Genomic DNA, 15,937 nt, shown 5'->3' on the forward strand with positions numbered 1-15,937 from the left:
GAAAAGTGGGGACAGTTGTAATATTTTGTGTGATGGTGAATATTTGTTCTCTTTTTAAAAATAAGACTCTCTTTGCTACGTATCTACACATGTTTCTTATTTTAAACTTCTCATTTGGGGATTGTTCAAAGGTACTAGGTAAACTAGAACGATTTTCAGTCCCATGTTATTTTATTAGGAATACTGGCAGGCCTTAGTTAAGTGTGTTTAATTTGACCGTTTAGCATATATTTTTGCCTTTTAGTGTTTGTACTCCTGATAAGCTTTTCCTTTTTTATTAGAATGCTTAGTTAAAATAATTTGGTTGTAAGATAATCAGAGAAGCCACAAGAATCACATGAGGTTGTATGTGTGATTCCCAGTTGTGCACAGAGCTGTTCTCTCCCGTATCTGCACGCCACGTTTCTAACAGGGGATTAGACTTTCTGTGTCTCCAGTGTGAACCAGTGACCTTTCTCTGCCACCAGGGGCTCTACGCACAGAAATGAACAAGTGTTCCTAGAATTCTGGGGTGGGAAGCATAATTATGATATTTAAGTGGTCCAGAAATACTGGTGTTTCTCCAAACCAACTATCTATTATTCTTACACATTATTTGGAATAATTTATAGCATTCATGTTTGAGGGTAACTTATATTTGACTGTGTATTTTAATTGCCTGTTTTCTAGTTGATCCCTAAAGCCAGGCTAGCTTCTGGTCTATGCTTTGAGCTGCCATAGCTATTTGAAGAATTTCCTTATTGTTTCACCTTTGTTGTGTTTGCCATAACTGCTCATTACTTGTGAATAACTTTAACTACATATAGAATTGCTGATTATCTGGAGGTTGGTGATTTACAGGAACAATTTAGTTACATTGTTAGAATTTAATGCTCAGTATTGTACAGAGGAGAATCAAATTGGCAGTCAGTGCCAATCAGCTCAGTTTAAGGTACTGAACTACGGCAGCTTATGTGAAATTCAAGTGTTGGGTGAGCCAGCCTCCAGAAAAATTCAAGGGGTTCTAAATGAACTAGCATATTTCCTACTGTGCATTAGTAATTTCTGTGGGAGCAGCAGAGCCGCAAGGTAGGCAAGATCATTCCATGAAATAATTTCAGTAGAATTCAGTGCTGATGAATATCCTCTCTGTATCACCTATTTTTGCATTTTATTGGCCTTCCAACCTGCTTTTAGCTTTTGAGTGCTGTAATATCTGATGTAGTAAATGAAGGATAAATCAATTATCGTAGTGTCAGGCTCTGTGGTCAGAGTACCTGGCAGGACCAGGTGCTCTATCTGAAAGAGATCCCATGTGGCTCTTGAGACCACACTTCTCTTGCCTTCTTGCTTATAGTCTTCCTCCCCATCGATGAGTTGAAATGTGGGTTTGCTTTCTTTTTTGATTTTTCAAGACTTGGCCATAGGAGCTCCTACTCTCATGAATTGCTTTCTCTGCACCTAGATAGGATTGAAAGGATCACATCTGTTTCTCTTCTCCTGTGTCCTGAATGTTTCTCTTCCGTATCCTTCATCATGGACGCCCTTGACCTTCTCTTTTCCAGCTCTCTCTTAACACGGCTTCTGCTTCTTTGACACCCTCTCCTTTTCCTCTCTATATCACCCCGTGCTGGAACTACCCTGGGATGTATCATCTCACTCCCCCCTCACCCCGTGCTCTCACAAGCGTACATGTGTATACACATGGGCACACATTGTGCTGCTTTATTTTATTTTAGAAAATTTGGATGTCATGGGCAATTATTCAGCAACTTGATTTTTTTTTTATTTATGGCCATTCTGGGACATATGAATAATACATAATGTTCAGTGATGTGAATGTACCACCATTTATATAATTTTTCCATATTGAAGGGCATTCAGCCACCACCACCCCCACCTCCAGCCCACCCCACTCTGGCTACCTGCACTGTGTTGGGCGGCCATCCTGACAAGCCTCTCTTTCCGTGATAGCAACGGTGCCTTCATTCTTCCCGTAGCATTAATATGATGAACAGGCCCTGATTCTCACCTGAGAAACCACAGTCCTTTGATTTATGGCAAATAAATGCACACTGGTGTCACTTCCCAGCACGCTAAGCCAGGGCCCGCTCTGTGAGACAAGGAGAGGGACGGTACAGTCCTTTCAGTCTTCACTGTGTATGTTCTAAAATGTCCAGAGGCACCAGCATGGTGAGTCTTGGAGAATCTGTGATGGTCAGTGTCAAAGTGGCTGTTTTTAAAAGCATTTTGAAATGCTGACAGTTTAGTAATCGAGTTCTTTATTTTAATGAAAGTAATGCAGCCCCTCGAGTTCTGGTTAATGCCTGTTTGGCATCATGAAACAGTAGTATTTTCAGTCTACAGATGGAAAGCTGTGAAATGTTAAGCTAACTAGCAGTTTTTAACTTGGTTCTTGATGACGTGTTTCTTGAGGTCGCATGGAACTTGCACATTAGCAGAGAGCAGAAGTCAGGTTTTGGCTGCAAGGCTGGCGGCCCCTGCCATGGTCTGTCTCTAGAAGCTGTGTCCTGCCTGCCTCACCAGCCGCGTGGGGTGGGAGGCGAGGTTTTGAGTCACAAATGGAATTGCCAGCACAGGTTGTTCTCCATGCTCATTTGGAGAGAACACTGTGGAAAAAAAAAAAAGAACATTTTGAGAACACCATCACACATAAATGTAACTAAATTGTAGGTTGCCGGTTCAATTCTCCATAAAAGGGAGAATAAATTATTTTAATCAAATCCAATGTTCTCTGCTACACTCCTAATTTTTCATAAACTGATTAGTCCTGTTAACTGTGGATCTGCGAAAGTAACCTCGTTGCTGGAATTGATACAGCTTTAGAATTCAATTCTGAGATTATCTATGACACATCCAAGTTATCAATCTGCCACATAAATATCCTAGAACTGAGTTTTCTGAAGTCATATCTAATTGCCTCTCCCAAAAAATAGCTCAACAGGGAGGGAGGAAAAGTAACACATTCCGTTTAGTATTCCATGTGGCCAAAACATTTTTGGCCAGTCACATAAACAATAGTAGGTCAAAACTTTGATAGCACACAGTTTGCCAAAAGTACTAATTGACAACTAAGGTTACAACTCAGGTTGCTAACTTAGTTCAGCAGAGTAGATTTTTAAGTGTCCAGATCAAAAAGTAGCCTAGAGGTGGCTCTTTTGTGCTGGAGTCACAGCTAGAGCAGGGGCGTGAGGAAAGGGCTTCATTCGGGCTGTACTCTAATTTATCTACCTGTAGCTCTCAGGAAGGGATTAAATCTGTGTGTTGATGTGTCTTCTGCTCTTGTTGAATCTCCACACCTGGGTCCAGAAGGCTGTACGGTCAGAGTCTTGGAATTATGTTTATGGAGCCTTTAGGATATCTGCAAAAATGTCAAGGAAATGGTTGCCACGTTTTTAGCAGGAAATTTAATTACAAATAATCTAAAATCAGCTGCCTTGTGATTTATTATGAAGTTAATTTTTTTCCGAAATGTGCTGTTAAGCTTATGAAGTAGAATGTCAGATCTCTGTAGGTGGAGTCCCCAAATCACCTGGCAGTGACTTTGTTGGTGCTTTCTCGAATTCAAGGTCCTAAGGGCCACTGAATGACCTTTTTCACCAAGGCACATTGTTGATAGTGAACAGAAGAGATCTCATAAGTACAGGAAGAAGTTGGGTTAAGAGGAAATGTATATCCTCAGCCTAATATCAAAACAACACCTGCTAAAATATCTAGAGGGTCAGGAGAGGATCCTGCTTAGGGAAGGGAGTACCCCAGAATAACCTCACATAACAGGTTATTCCTAACGTTTGGCCTCTTGTTTCTTTCACATTCTCCCAGGAGTCTCAGTGCAGCTGTGACAGGCGTATTGCTTCTGTGCCCCTCCCCATGTAGAGTGCTCTTTCCCAGGTAGAAGCACCTACGTATCCAGAACTTCCTGGCACAGCCCTGATCTCCAGCATCCATCCCAATGCCTCTGCAAATCATTGACATTTCCCTTCTATTCCAATGTTTCTCCATCCAGACTACATTTCTCAAACTGCTTCTTACAGGCAAAAGTGTCTCAGGCATCCTTCTTTTGATCCAATTTGTACTATCCAAGTACAGTCACTCTGCACGGGCCATGTCTCAAACACAGAGACCGCCAATCTCTGGCCGCCCTTCAGAGAGGCACTGTCAGTGGACTGGGGTCACCCCAGCCTCAGGTGCAAGGCTCCTTTGGAATTCTTGCCTCAGGTGGCCAGGGAACTCCCTGAGCTGGGGCATGCAGGTGACCTGGGTGGTCCTAAGGATTATATGCCATCATGTGACCGCAAGCTTCCTAGAGAAGGGGCTCTGTGTTGGATTTTTAACTTTTGCCCTGATGGCTATAGTGTAAGGTCCTACGCTGACGGAGAAACTTAAGACTAAGTTAGGTGAGCCCCCCCAAGGCAGCTAAATTGAGGAAAAAACATTCAGAGCATCCCTCTTATAGATGGTGACACCGGGCAGTTTGAAATACTTTTAAGCTCTACCTAGTTTGGCAGTGAAATTTAGTAACTAGAATGGATTATAATGTTTTCTCTTTCCTTACGAGCACCCTAGCGATGACCCTTTATGTTTAAAGGCTACCGGGTCTTAGAACTGAATTCTGTAAGAGTTTGGGACCCACTGAGGTTCATCTCACAGTAGATTTAAAGCTATTGGGAATCTATTGCTGTTTTCCAGACATTCTTTGAAATGTTTTCTGTACAAATAGAATTAACTTACTTTGTCTAGAAAAGAATAATAATCTGGGTGTATGTTACTTTATGAAACTGATTAGAAAACAAATGCAAGTTCTTAAATAATGATGATTTCTTGCACAAACAGCCATCAGTGGCCTATGTACATACCACGCCGGGCCTACCTTCAGGCTGGGAAGAAAGAAAAGATGCTAAGGGGCGCACATACTATGTCAATCATAACAATCGAACCACCACTTGGACTCGGCCTATCATGCAGGTACGAAGATCGCCATCCAACTTAAAATCGTAGGCCCTAGAAGCCAAAGTGTACATGCCCTTCTTCCTGTTCCTGATGTTTATGAACTATTCTCAAAGACCCATGGTTTAAAAAAAAAAAAGAAAAAAGCTTTCTCATAAAGAAAATGCATTACTTTTAAGAATAATAATTGCTTAAGGCAGAATTTGGTCCTCAAATCAGTCTGTCCCTGAATATGTGACATGAAAGCTATTTTCGAAGCAAGAGCCTATCACAATGTGTAGCTTCTCCCCCAGCCCGTGCCTTGTATCTGAGGCTAGTTTTTATGCTGGGCTAGTGATTCATTTTTTATTTCCCTTGAATGTGTTTCCCCATCCTTTCCCCCATTATTATGTTTAATTATTTCCTCCAGGCTTTAAATAGGCCAGACCTCTTATTATTGCTGTTTGTGTTGTTGTTTGGGTTCACGCTCCTAATCACACACACAGGGAGATCCTCCTATGAAGCTAACTTGTTTTTGCCTCCAAAATAGCTTGCAGAAGATGGTGCGTCTGGATCAGCCACAAACAGTAACAACCATCTAATCGAGCCTCAGATCCGCCGGCCTCGTAGCCTCAGTTCGCCAACAGTAACTTTATCTGCCCCACTGGAGGTGAGAAGGCTACATCGTCTAACTGGGGTCACTTCTGTCCTGTGACTTCTTCTCATTCTTTCTTCTCTCTTAACTTTGACTTCCGTTTTGCAGCCACCCTTCTCTCTGATCAGTCGTTGTGTTGCTGGTGGAGGGTGTTCTTGTGCGGCCTGACCACATGCTTCTCTGTCTCACCCAGTTAACATTCCCGGACTCTCACCCGATTCTCATTCTCATTTGGCTGAGGCCATGGTGACTTGTGCTGGACGTGGGCACTCTCTTTTCGGAACTTTCACCATTCTTGTTGTGTTTTGCTCTTTATTGCCTATTACCTCATTAGAATTGCATAATAACTCTTTCGAATATCAGTGCTTCTATTGAGTTTCAAACATAGCTGTTGCTTTGATCATTTTTTGTTTTGTTTCGACTGCAGGGTCTTTCATTGTATGGGCATACGTGTTTCCGATGCGTATTTGCATCTCTAAGTCATGCTGGGCATCCGCTTGTGCTCTCTGTCCTGTTTGTGTTGTTTTAGTGCCATCCTTTAACATCACAGATGTCAGAGAGTTAGAAAAGCCAGAGAGTAAACGTTTGGGGTCCTAAACCTGCCCATGTCTTAGTGACAGCTATGGGTGTCTGCATGCCCTGGGTCAGGATGCTGATAAGTGGGAGTGATCTCTCTTCCAAACTCTAATAAAATGTCACAGGTAACAACTGTGAGATTCCAGGTGGTTGTGTCCATGATATAGGTTTCTCTTTTTGTGTTCTAAAACTTGCCAATCTATTCTTCATTAGATTGTGAGCTCATTAAGAGCAGGGGTACGTTTTACTCCAATCTCTGTAAAATCTCCATCCATAATGCTGAAATGCAGAACAGTAATTTTGATACGTACTGAGTGGCTACCAAAGGATGGTGGTTATAAGTACTTAATATTGTTTTTTATGTTTAACCAACAGAAAAAATAAAAAGTTAGATTGACTTAAAGGTAAATGAGTGACAGAAACAGGTTTTGTAGGAGCTTCCCCTGTGTCCATCCCCAAAGAGGCGCATTCTACAATACCCGGGTACATTTTGACACGTCGGAACAGCACGTGACAAAGAGTTCTAATGCTCATTATTATTCCTTAGGGTGCCAAGGATTCACCCGTACGCCGGGCTGTGAAAGATACCCTTTCCAATCCACAGTCCCCACAACCATCACCTTACAACTCCCCCAAACCACAACACAAAGTCACACAGAGCTTCTTGCCACCCGGCTGGGAGATGAGGATAGCTCCAAACGGCCGGCCCTTCTTCATTGACCATAACACAAAGACTACAACGTGGGTAAGGCTGCTGCTTTTATTTGGCTCCATTTTCATCGCGAAGTCTGGCGTTAATTCCTTTATGTCCTTGCTCAGTAGTCATCATTCTTGTAGAGGAATTTCATTAACTCTCGGATGTGTCTCCAGAAGGTCTCTGAGCCTGCACCTCGACTCTGCAGGCATGGGCTGGGGGGAGCGGTGGTACAGGCGCAGGCTGATGGCTGTCTTTGGAACTGGTGCCAGGTTGCACTGCCTTTGCTCATAGCACTCCTGGAAAGCTCTAGCGTAGACCGCTCACCATATTTGGAAAAAAGATAGTGCTCCATGTTGCTAGAATTTTGATGTTACTGCATCACATCTCTTCCTGGATGTATTGCAAAGGTGGCAACAAGAGAAAAAAAAAGAAAAAACACATCCCTTGACATAATTTCATTAGGAATTATAATCATTTGTCAAAGAATTTTTTCCTCCTTGGTTTCTTTTTCCATTTTTATTGACATTGCCCATCTTCATTTGATTTGTTGCTTTAGTTCTTGCTGTTTATGTTGGATTGCTGTTTGACACTTCTGTTCTACACATTCATTCCTTTAATCATGGGTTAGGAGATACACTGAATAACTTTGGTTGTAAATCTGGTAGCTCTTTTTTGTGAACATTTTCTCAGAATTGCTTTTTCTTACCATGTTCCTTTTTCATGTGCTCCTGAGTCATACACAAGAAGGAATCTGTATGTTGAATTAACTTGGGCAAAGTAGGATTAACCCAAGGTGAATAAATATGCATATCTTTGTATGTCTCTGTCAGTCCTTCATTTCTGTATCTGGATCAGTTCTGGCTTTTTCAATTTAGTATATAGTTGGTATTTTTCTACTGTATAATCCCCAGACCTGAAATTGGTTCTCTTAAATTTCTGGCTGTTTTTAATGCTGCAGACAGTTTGTTTTTCTTCCTGTTCCTTATATCCCCATGTAATTGGGTAGATTTAACTCAGTTTAACTTAGTCCTTCTGTTATCTTGCTATCTTTGCCTGACATTACTGGACTGCTGGTTGAGTTTTGGGGATTATCATTGGCCCTAGCTCTCTTTGGTCCTGGATCAAGAATGGACACTTTAAATTCTTGCTTCTAGTGATGACACCCAGTGTGTCCATTTGATAGACCAGCAGTGTCATGTTAAGGAAAAGGCCTTACCAAGGTGACTGGACTATCATTTTACCCTCTGCCTGTGGTGTGATATTAATTCAGTCTGTTGAGATTGATCTAGAGGGTGCTTTCTCTAAAATCTATGGATCAGGGGACACTGTGTCTCCATGAGGCCATCTTGGCATTTGGGGCAGGACTGTGCCTTCACCTGAAGGTCATTTAACATCCTCAGCTCCTGCCGCTGAACGATGATACCCACTGTCACCCCCCACCCAACAGTGATGCCAAAAATGCCTCACACGTTTCCAAACACCCCTGAGAACCACTCCAAAGCCTTTTGAAGTAAAGGAATGGCCTGCCAAGAGAATTTATCATTTAGATCTGGTGACATTCATTTGGTCGACTGATAACTATTAATACTTCCAAGGCATATAATGACATGCAGGTTTGTTTGACTCACCTTTTAGTCTGAAGATATAATGTTACAGGTTTGTGGGCAAGACTTGAGAGTAAGCGACAGGCAGCTCTTTGGAAAACAGATTGATTTTTATGTCTTTTTTTCTCATTGCCATAGAGCCCCTGGCTGTTCCGCCAGCGTTGCCATTAACTATAGCACTGCTGTAATTTCAAATCCTCAGCCAGAAATCGGGGCTCCAGAAATAGGGGGCAAATATTATAAAAGTAGATGGATTAGTGTATGGAGCCACTGTGGCTTGCCAACATAAGCTATGATTTTAGTAATTTGAACCGGCTTAGTAATCAAATCCCCTAACCTTTTCACAGCCTTTCACACCACAACTGCCGTGTAATTGCAGCTGGGCAGCTATTTTAAATGGCAATAGCTTTATTGCCTGCATCGTTGCTGAATGAAACCCAGTTTTAATTTCCATTTGTCCCTCTTTACCGAGATACTTGTTATTGACTCATTTACTAATGTAACATTTCCATTTGTTACAACCACGTTTTGTTGCTGCCATTGTGGGAAATCCTTAAGGTTAACAACTGGAAATTCCACAAGTCACTGCCCTTCTTCACTAAATGCAGACGTGCTGACACAGCTGTGTCATTGACCTCTTCTAAACAAAAGCCCGAACAGAATCCTCACTGTGGAAGACAGGCTCTGAATCGCCTGTTCATTCTGACAAAGGATGGAGGGAAGTGTAAAGATAATTTTCAGCTTACAGTCTGTTTTGAGTTCGTTTTGGAGTTTGCTTTGTTTTTTTAAAAGAGAGAAAAGAACAGCATAGCTATTCTTAGAGTTGAGCATCATAAGAGAAAAAGGAAAAAAACTGGTAGGACAGGTTGAGAACAATGACAGTAGTACTCCTTCCCCCGCTGGCCTGCCTGCTGCTGATTCTTGCACTAAGGAGAGTCACGAGAAGATTCAGGCCAACGTGTCCCCTGTGTACGTTGAAAGAGGAAGATTCCATTTGAAGCATATTTATAAAACACAGCCTTTCACACAGACAGATCATGAAGACAGTATGCCAGCAGTCTATTTGGAATTAAGCCTGATCTCATCCGCTGAAAAAGACAGAAAATGTTGGCTGGCTTTGTCCCTACCTGGGTCAGACCTTCCGGTGAATACATGCTGGAGGCCGCCAGGTGGCTGAGGCGAGACTGCAGCTCGCCCTTCCTTCTGCTAAGGGAGCCGCTCAAAGCACATGTGTACAGATTGGGTAGCCCTCGTTCGAAAATCCAAAATGCTCCAGAATCTGAAATGTTTTGAGCACCACATGATGCTCAAAGTAAATGCTCATTGGAGCATTTCAGATTGCAGATTTCCGGTTTAAGGATGTGAACAAATATACAAATATTCAGAAATCTGAAACACCTCTGGTCCCAAGCATTTCAGATAAGGGTTACTCACCCTGTATTAGTATACCTATGCCTTTCGTGGGACAAAACATTGGCTTATTTTTGAAGCAAGATAGATTACACCCTAGTTAAGTTGCAGGTTTGTTTTCCATCCAAGTTCAAACTACTAAAACTCACTATAGCCTAGGCATGATTGCTGGTCTTTTCCCGGATGGACAAAATAAAGGAAAAAAGCACAGTTGTTTTTGAACCAGCCAGTATTCCCATATTGTATATATTTTTAAGTTAGGAAACCCTTTTTTAGAAATGGGTAATGATCTGTGAATTCTGTTTGAAAACATTTTCTGCTGGATCGAGGGAAGCAGTTACTCAGGAAAGAGTTGCCTTGCTGTGCTGAGGAAAGGGAGAAACAAACAGCCGAGTGTATTTTAAGTATTTGATTCATTTATGTTCACATCATCTGAGACCTCATTAGTATCCAACTTGTTGTCATCCCTAAAGTCGTCCCCAACTAGTAAACTAATACAGAACCTTGGCTGCCGCTCAGCTGCCGGGTCAGCCGTGGAGATGCCACCTCCTCAGGTGGTTCAGCGGAGGGTGGATTCAGTAGTGACCGCCAGCCTTAGCCCACAGAGCTTGATTAATGGCAGCTGCTGGCATTATTTTGATTGTTGTCGGTATAAACCACCAGCTTTTTGCCAAAAGGACCGATTGTCTTTCACAATCGGTGAATAGACTATGTGTGATTCCAAGGCATGGCTGGCCTTGGTGGAGAGCTCAGAGCCCTGGGTGCTTTTGTGGAATAGCAGCCCCAGGCTTTCTCTAAACCCGGCATGGTCGTTGGCTGTGTGCAGTCCCAAGGGTCCCCTGGTAGTTGGGGCACCTACCTGGTCCAGCTCAGAGCTAGCATTGAATGGGTAGCTTTTGCAAAGGTTAGTGCTTTAAGGTTTTCCTCTGTCTATAGTTAACGAATCACAAAGGTTTACCAGAGTATCAGGTTCTTAGACTTTCTAAATCCCAAATCTGCTTAGCATATTTGTTTATTCTATACATGTTCCAGTATACTACAAAATACTAGGCTTACTTTGCCTTTTGAAAAATATATTAGGTTCACAGTCAATATTAATCACAAACTGTCAACTTGATTTATTTCTTCCATTGAAAGTTTGCTATAGCTAACAGAAAGCAAAGGTTGGTTTTATTGTTTGTGATCTTTTTTGATTCTTGCCAGTTTCCAAAATCTATCACTGTTATGCTTCAGTGATACTATCTGTGGCTTACGCTGTTCTTGGGAAGATGTTGAAGCAGAAAATCTTTTGGTAACTTGACAGCTGCAGAGGCTTTAATTAAATGAAGCTCAATTGTCTTAAAGTCTTGTTTTTGCAATCTTAGACTTATTTCATTGACAATGTGTTATTCTGAGTTCTGTTGCTCGTTTTCTAATATTTCGAGTTTAAAGATGTGGATTTTCAAGTTACGCTGCATTTTAATTGAGTCTGTTTAGATGAGAGTCAGCTCTTGGACTCAGGCTCGTAACCTCTGGGCGACTTGTTCTCTGAAACTCAGTTTTCTCATCCAACAAAGCAGATCTTGTGCCCAACCTCTCCTAACAAGAGGTGTTGTCAGATCTCATATCCGACTGTTCTTTGTAAATCATAAAGCATGACCCAAGATGTCAGAGTGTGTATTTCTCTTTCGTTGATTCTCTGTGGTATCTTATGAAGCATATCTCTTAAGAAAGATTTTTTTTTAAACTTTTAAATATTAAGACATACGTGAGAACCTAGTCTGCAGAGTTTCCTCAAGATCTATAGTAGGGTATATGACTTTACGTGATGGAGCAGACTGTCTGGAGTAGCCGCATGGCTTGACAAGCCAGGTTCAGGTTCTCTGCTCAGTTAGGAAGGAGTGCAGGGGCAGGGAAGTTGCAGGAAACACAAGTACTGACGGAGTGGCTCTTCCTCACGTGTCCAGCTGGGGGCCTCCCCAGGAGCTCAGGATCCAAAGGAGATTTACAAACCCTTGTCCCCACTGCCTGTCTCTGGAGTAGCGTCTAGTCTCTGGCTACTGGTTTCTAACGTAGCATCATTGCTGGGACTCTCTTCCCTTTCACCTTCTCAAAGTCTCAGGGAAATGGTTAACCTTTTATTTAAATATTCTTACTGTCCTCTTTTCACCCAGCACACGGAGGAAGAGTACAATCTGTCTTGAGAGGTGGTGAGCCAGGCTTCCTGTATGAAGCAGAGAGATGGGACCCTTCCCATGTTCCGTGCACAGGCAGACTGGTTGCCTTGCAACACACAACTCCAGAAGGAAGGAACCATTCACTGCACACAGTTCCTCTTAACGTCTACTGCCTTCTACCTTTTTCTTGCAGGAAGATCCACGCCTGAAATTTCCAGTACATATGCGGTCAAAGGCATCTTTAAACCCCAATGACCTTGGCCCTCTTCCTGTGAGTACACCGGAGGCACATGGAACAGTCTGCAAATGTCCATTCATCTGTCTCCCAATGTTGATTGAGGGGCCCCGTGGGCCTTCTCTTTCTCAGGGCTTGTTGGGTCCCATTAGTCTGTTTCTTAATAGAATGAGGTGCTTGGCTGAATTCTAATGGGATGTCATAGCTCACATGGTACCTAGCACTTGTGAAAGAGGTTTCTGAATTGCTGGCTGCTAGTGGAATTAGCCCTGTAACTAGGATGTGCAAGAGACGTTCTCCACAGGTGTCAGTTTAAGCTGCGCTCACTTACTTTACAACTTGCCAACTGCTGAATTCCATCCATGTGGCTGATTTTAGTCACAGGAACAAAAGTAGTAAAAAACAGTGTGGAAGACAAAGGCATACGTAGTCACAGAAAGTTTCTGTAAGTCATTTAACCTTCACATATTTTAAGTTTTTCTCCCTGTTGGTGAACTGTTTATAAATCTCATTTTTTACTAGTTTGTTCTCTTTGGGGCCTGAGTAGAAGTTGAGCTATTTACTTCAAACTGGATTTTGAGTGAAACCTTCACATGTACCCGCCTCAACAGCCCATGCTCAATTTAAAAAAAACAAAAACAAAAACAGCTGTTGGAGGGTGGGTAGGGGTTGAATTCCTAAGACTATTTTTAAATGGGAATTTTAATATTTCCCAGCATAAGGACCTTTCTGTTGCCTGGTATAGGTATATTACGGCAAAATTTGAGGCTGAAAAAGTGAAGGTTCAGTCATTATTCGTTAAGTTATACACACACCCCTCACTGTCCAAATCTGTTTGGTTCCTGGGTTCACATGGAAATGCTGAAGAATGAGTTCAGAAAAGTGAAAGAGAGCATTTTTTCTGAATCTGCTGGATTCCTGAGGTTCCGATTGCAAATAGGGAGAGTTCAGATAACAAGGGCATACCAGCCTTATCTTGGAAAAAATTATCCAAATCTGTTTAGTTCCTGAGTTTGAAGAGCAAGAGTTCATGGCAGAAATACCAGCATTAGATTGTCTAGCTGCCTGGAAAGCATGAGTGAAGTGATTGTGGCTCATGTTTTTATATTAACCCTCCTCCTCCCTTCCTTTAGTATTCAGTATTTACTTAATTAACTGAGCTATGCAACCTCAGACTCATCTGTTCCATGGTGTGCTGAAGTTTCCCTTTGAAGCTTTGGAGATAGCAGCTCATTTCCTGTTCTTCAGACAGTGGGTGCATCTGAGACTGTCAAACATGTGTTGAAGCGTGTTGCTAGACATTGTCAAGAGTGAACTTGAAATGTTTATATTTGGTTTATTTCTCAATGTACAAATGTACCCTAGGAGAGAAGAGTACAGAAATGTCCTGCAATTTTTAAATTCTGCCTTTGGTTTGGGAACTGCTGGCTAACTTTTATATTTTCTCCTCCTCCCCCTTCCCCGGATACCAGCCTGGTTGGGAAGAAAGAATCCACTTGGACGGCCGGACGTTTTACATCGATCATAGTAAGTAGGCACCGTTCTGGACACGTCGGTATTGCAGGTGGCGGGGAGGGTAATTCAGACATGATAGTTGAAGCTGTATCGTTCTGCTCTCCGTCTAGGCAGCCAGGTGTTATGTGGCGAGAGTGATACCAGAGACTCAGTGCCCCCCTACGGTACTGTGCCTTCACCCCACGTCTGCCTGAAAGTAGCCCCTCAAGCTTTCACCCGATTTGATCTTGTGACCTATTAACTTTTTTTTTTTAATTAAAAAAACTTTTCTGGTTGATGATCCCTTGACTTTTGCGCTTTTAATAAATACACTCTGGTAATAGAAAATAAGATTAGAAGTGATGATCAGTCCAACATGTGTGTGTGAACAGTGCGTGAAGCGGCACATACATGTTTTAGAACAGCGGTCCTATGGCCAGGTGTCCGCTCTGACCTTATTTTCTATTCGTGGCATGTTTCCTTGCACCCACCACACTAATGCATATGGAGTTCTCTCCTTGAAGCTGTAGTATATTTGCTGCAGACATTTGCTCCAGCACCTATGAATAAATGTGTGGTTTCTCATCTCAACTAAAAAGTTAAACTAATAAAGGTTTGCTTTTAGCTGGTGGCGGGGGAGGGATGGGAATTTTTTTTTTTTTTTTTGGTCCTTCTTTTTTGAGGTGACATGTTCTTCATAGAATCATGTTTATATATCCCTTAAAACTTCTGAAAAAGAATATTAAAAAAAGAAGGCCGTAAATCATTGTAAAGTTTAAATCATGCATGCAACTTGGTAGAATTTTGGTCTTTGTTTTCATTTGGTGCAGAAAGTCCTTGCCAGCTTTCCCCACCTTCATGTTTTTGTCACTAAACAAAATTACATTGATGAGCCACTTGCTGAGAAGTCTGGCCACAAGGACTCCTACATTACAGGACTGGTCACTGTCTCACAGGCACAGTACCTCCTCCAGATGTCACAAGGGGCTGAGTGCCTTGTAGATGGGACTTCGCTTTCAGGCACAAGGGTTTGAGGGATTGTTACAAATGGAATTAAGCAAGAGGGCCAGCAGTTCAGAATTAAACCAAAAGGCAAAGTCCTGGGTGTATTTAGAGGGGTGGGCTACCCTTCGTTTACATCAGATATTTCAAGGTACATAGGCTGAGCTTTTGTCTTTGATTAGAAAAAATACTTCCCAGAATTGTACAGGGAGCATAAAATTGCTGCCATAGTGCTTTAATACACATGCATACCCCACTTTTCTAATTAATGTGCTCCTTATTTATAATTTTACTCTACAGAGAATTTACTAAAATAGGAGAGAGGTCATACCCCTTTTTCTCACTCAAAACAAACAAAAAAAAAAAACAGTTTCCTTTTTTTTGTGCATTACAATTTCAGTTTTCAAAGACAGGTATGAACAATACTGACTATTGTACTAAAACAAGATCTTTACTAGCAACACAGCCTTGGTCTGTGACACACACAGAGCATTCACACAACATGGTGACAGTGTTCTGGCTGGGGGTCTGATGCCTGTATCAACCTGAAAAGAATGTCGTGAATGCTCTTAATGTACGACAAGGAGCCCAAAACAGGAAAACACGATTGCTAGGGGCCATCCTAGCGTACGTTAGAAATAGTAAAAATCTGTTTCCCTAGTGATGTGCGTAGACCTAGTATCACATATAGTAGATGCTTGATAAATGGTCACTTGAAGTCTGGTTCATGGAGGGTCAGTGGGGAAGGTCTCAGGCCATCACTGTCCTTGATCACAAAGTGGAGAGAACTTGCTTAAGGAGGCTGGCCCAGCTGGCTGTTGACGGGGAGGCAGAAGAGGGTAGCTACTTGCTGGGTGTACCTGGCTTCTTCCTGACTCCCGGTCAGTTTGCCGGTTACTCCAGCGCACTTCTCAGACGTTTTCCTCATTCCTCGGAACCTGGGAGGCTCCTCTCCGCTCCTGGGGGTGGAATGATGTGCTGTAGACCCTGTGCAGAGCCTGGTTAAGCTGAGCTGCACCAGTGTGATGTTTGTGGCCATTTGCTTGGGGATTAAAATTTATTTTGCCTCTGCACAACCATACTGAAATGTTCTCTTAAACAGAGATAGCGTAAATCAGGCAACCAAAAACCATTTTAAGAAAAAGATCTGTTTATGAGAACCCCATTAGCTGTTAATGCTAC

General features: G+C 42.3%; 1 protein-coding gene across 9 annotated transcripts in view; it reads left to right on the top strand.

Annotated features, from left to right (window-relative positions):
* Window positions 1-15,937, top strand: part of NEDD4L (NEDD4 like E3 ubiquitin protein ligase) — a 312,200-nt gene that overhangs the window by 259,194 nt on the left and 37,069 nt on the right. For 7 of the 9 annotated variants that reach the window (XM_045527439.1, XM_045527441.1, XM_045527444.1 and 4 more), the window contains 6 exons: window positions 4,834-4,965; window positions 5,477-5,596; window positions 6,705-6,902; window positions 12,218-12,295; window positions 13,732-13,786; window positions 13,885-13,938. In XM_045527439.1, the coding sequence (XP_045383395.1) occupies window positions 4,834-4,965; window positions 5,477-5,596; window positions 6,705-6,902; window positions 12,218-12,295; window positions 13,732-13,786; window positions 13,885-13,938 (637 nt within the window). The remainder of the gene's footprint in view (window positions 1-4,833; window positions 4,966-5,476; window positions 5,597-6,704; window positions 6,903-12,217; window positions 12,296-13,731; window positions 13,787-13,884; window positions 13,939-15,937) is intronic. The other 2 variants (XM_045527442.1, XM_045527440.1) reach the window with 1 other exon arrangement.

This window comes from Lemur catta, chromosome 16 (genome assembly GCF_020740605.2).
Source record: "Lemur catta isolate mLemCat1 chromosome 16, mLemCat1.pri, whole genome shotgun sequence".
Classification (NCBI taxonomy): Eukaryota; Metazoa; Chordata; class Mammalia; order Primates; family Lemuridae; genus Lemur; species Lemur catta.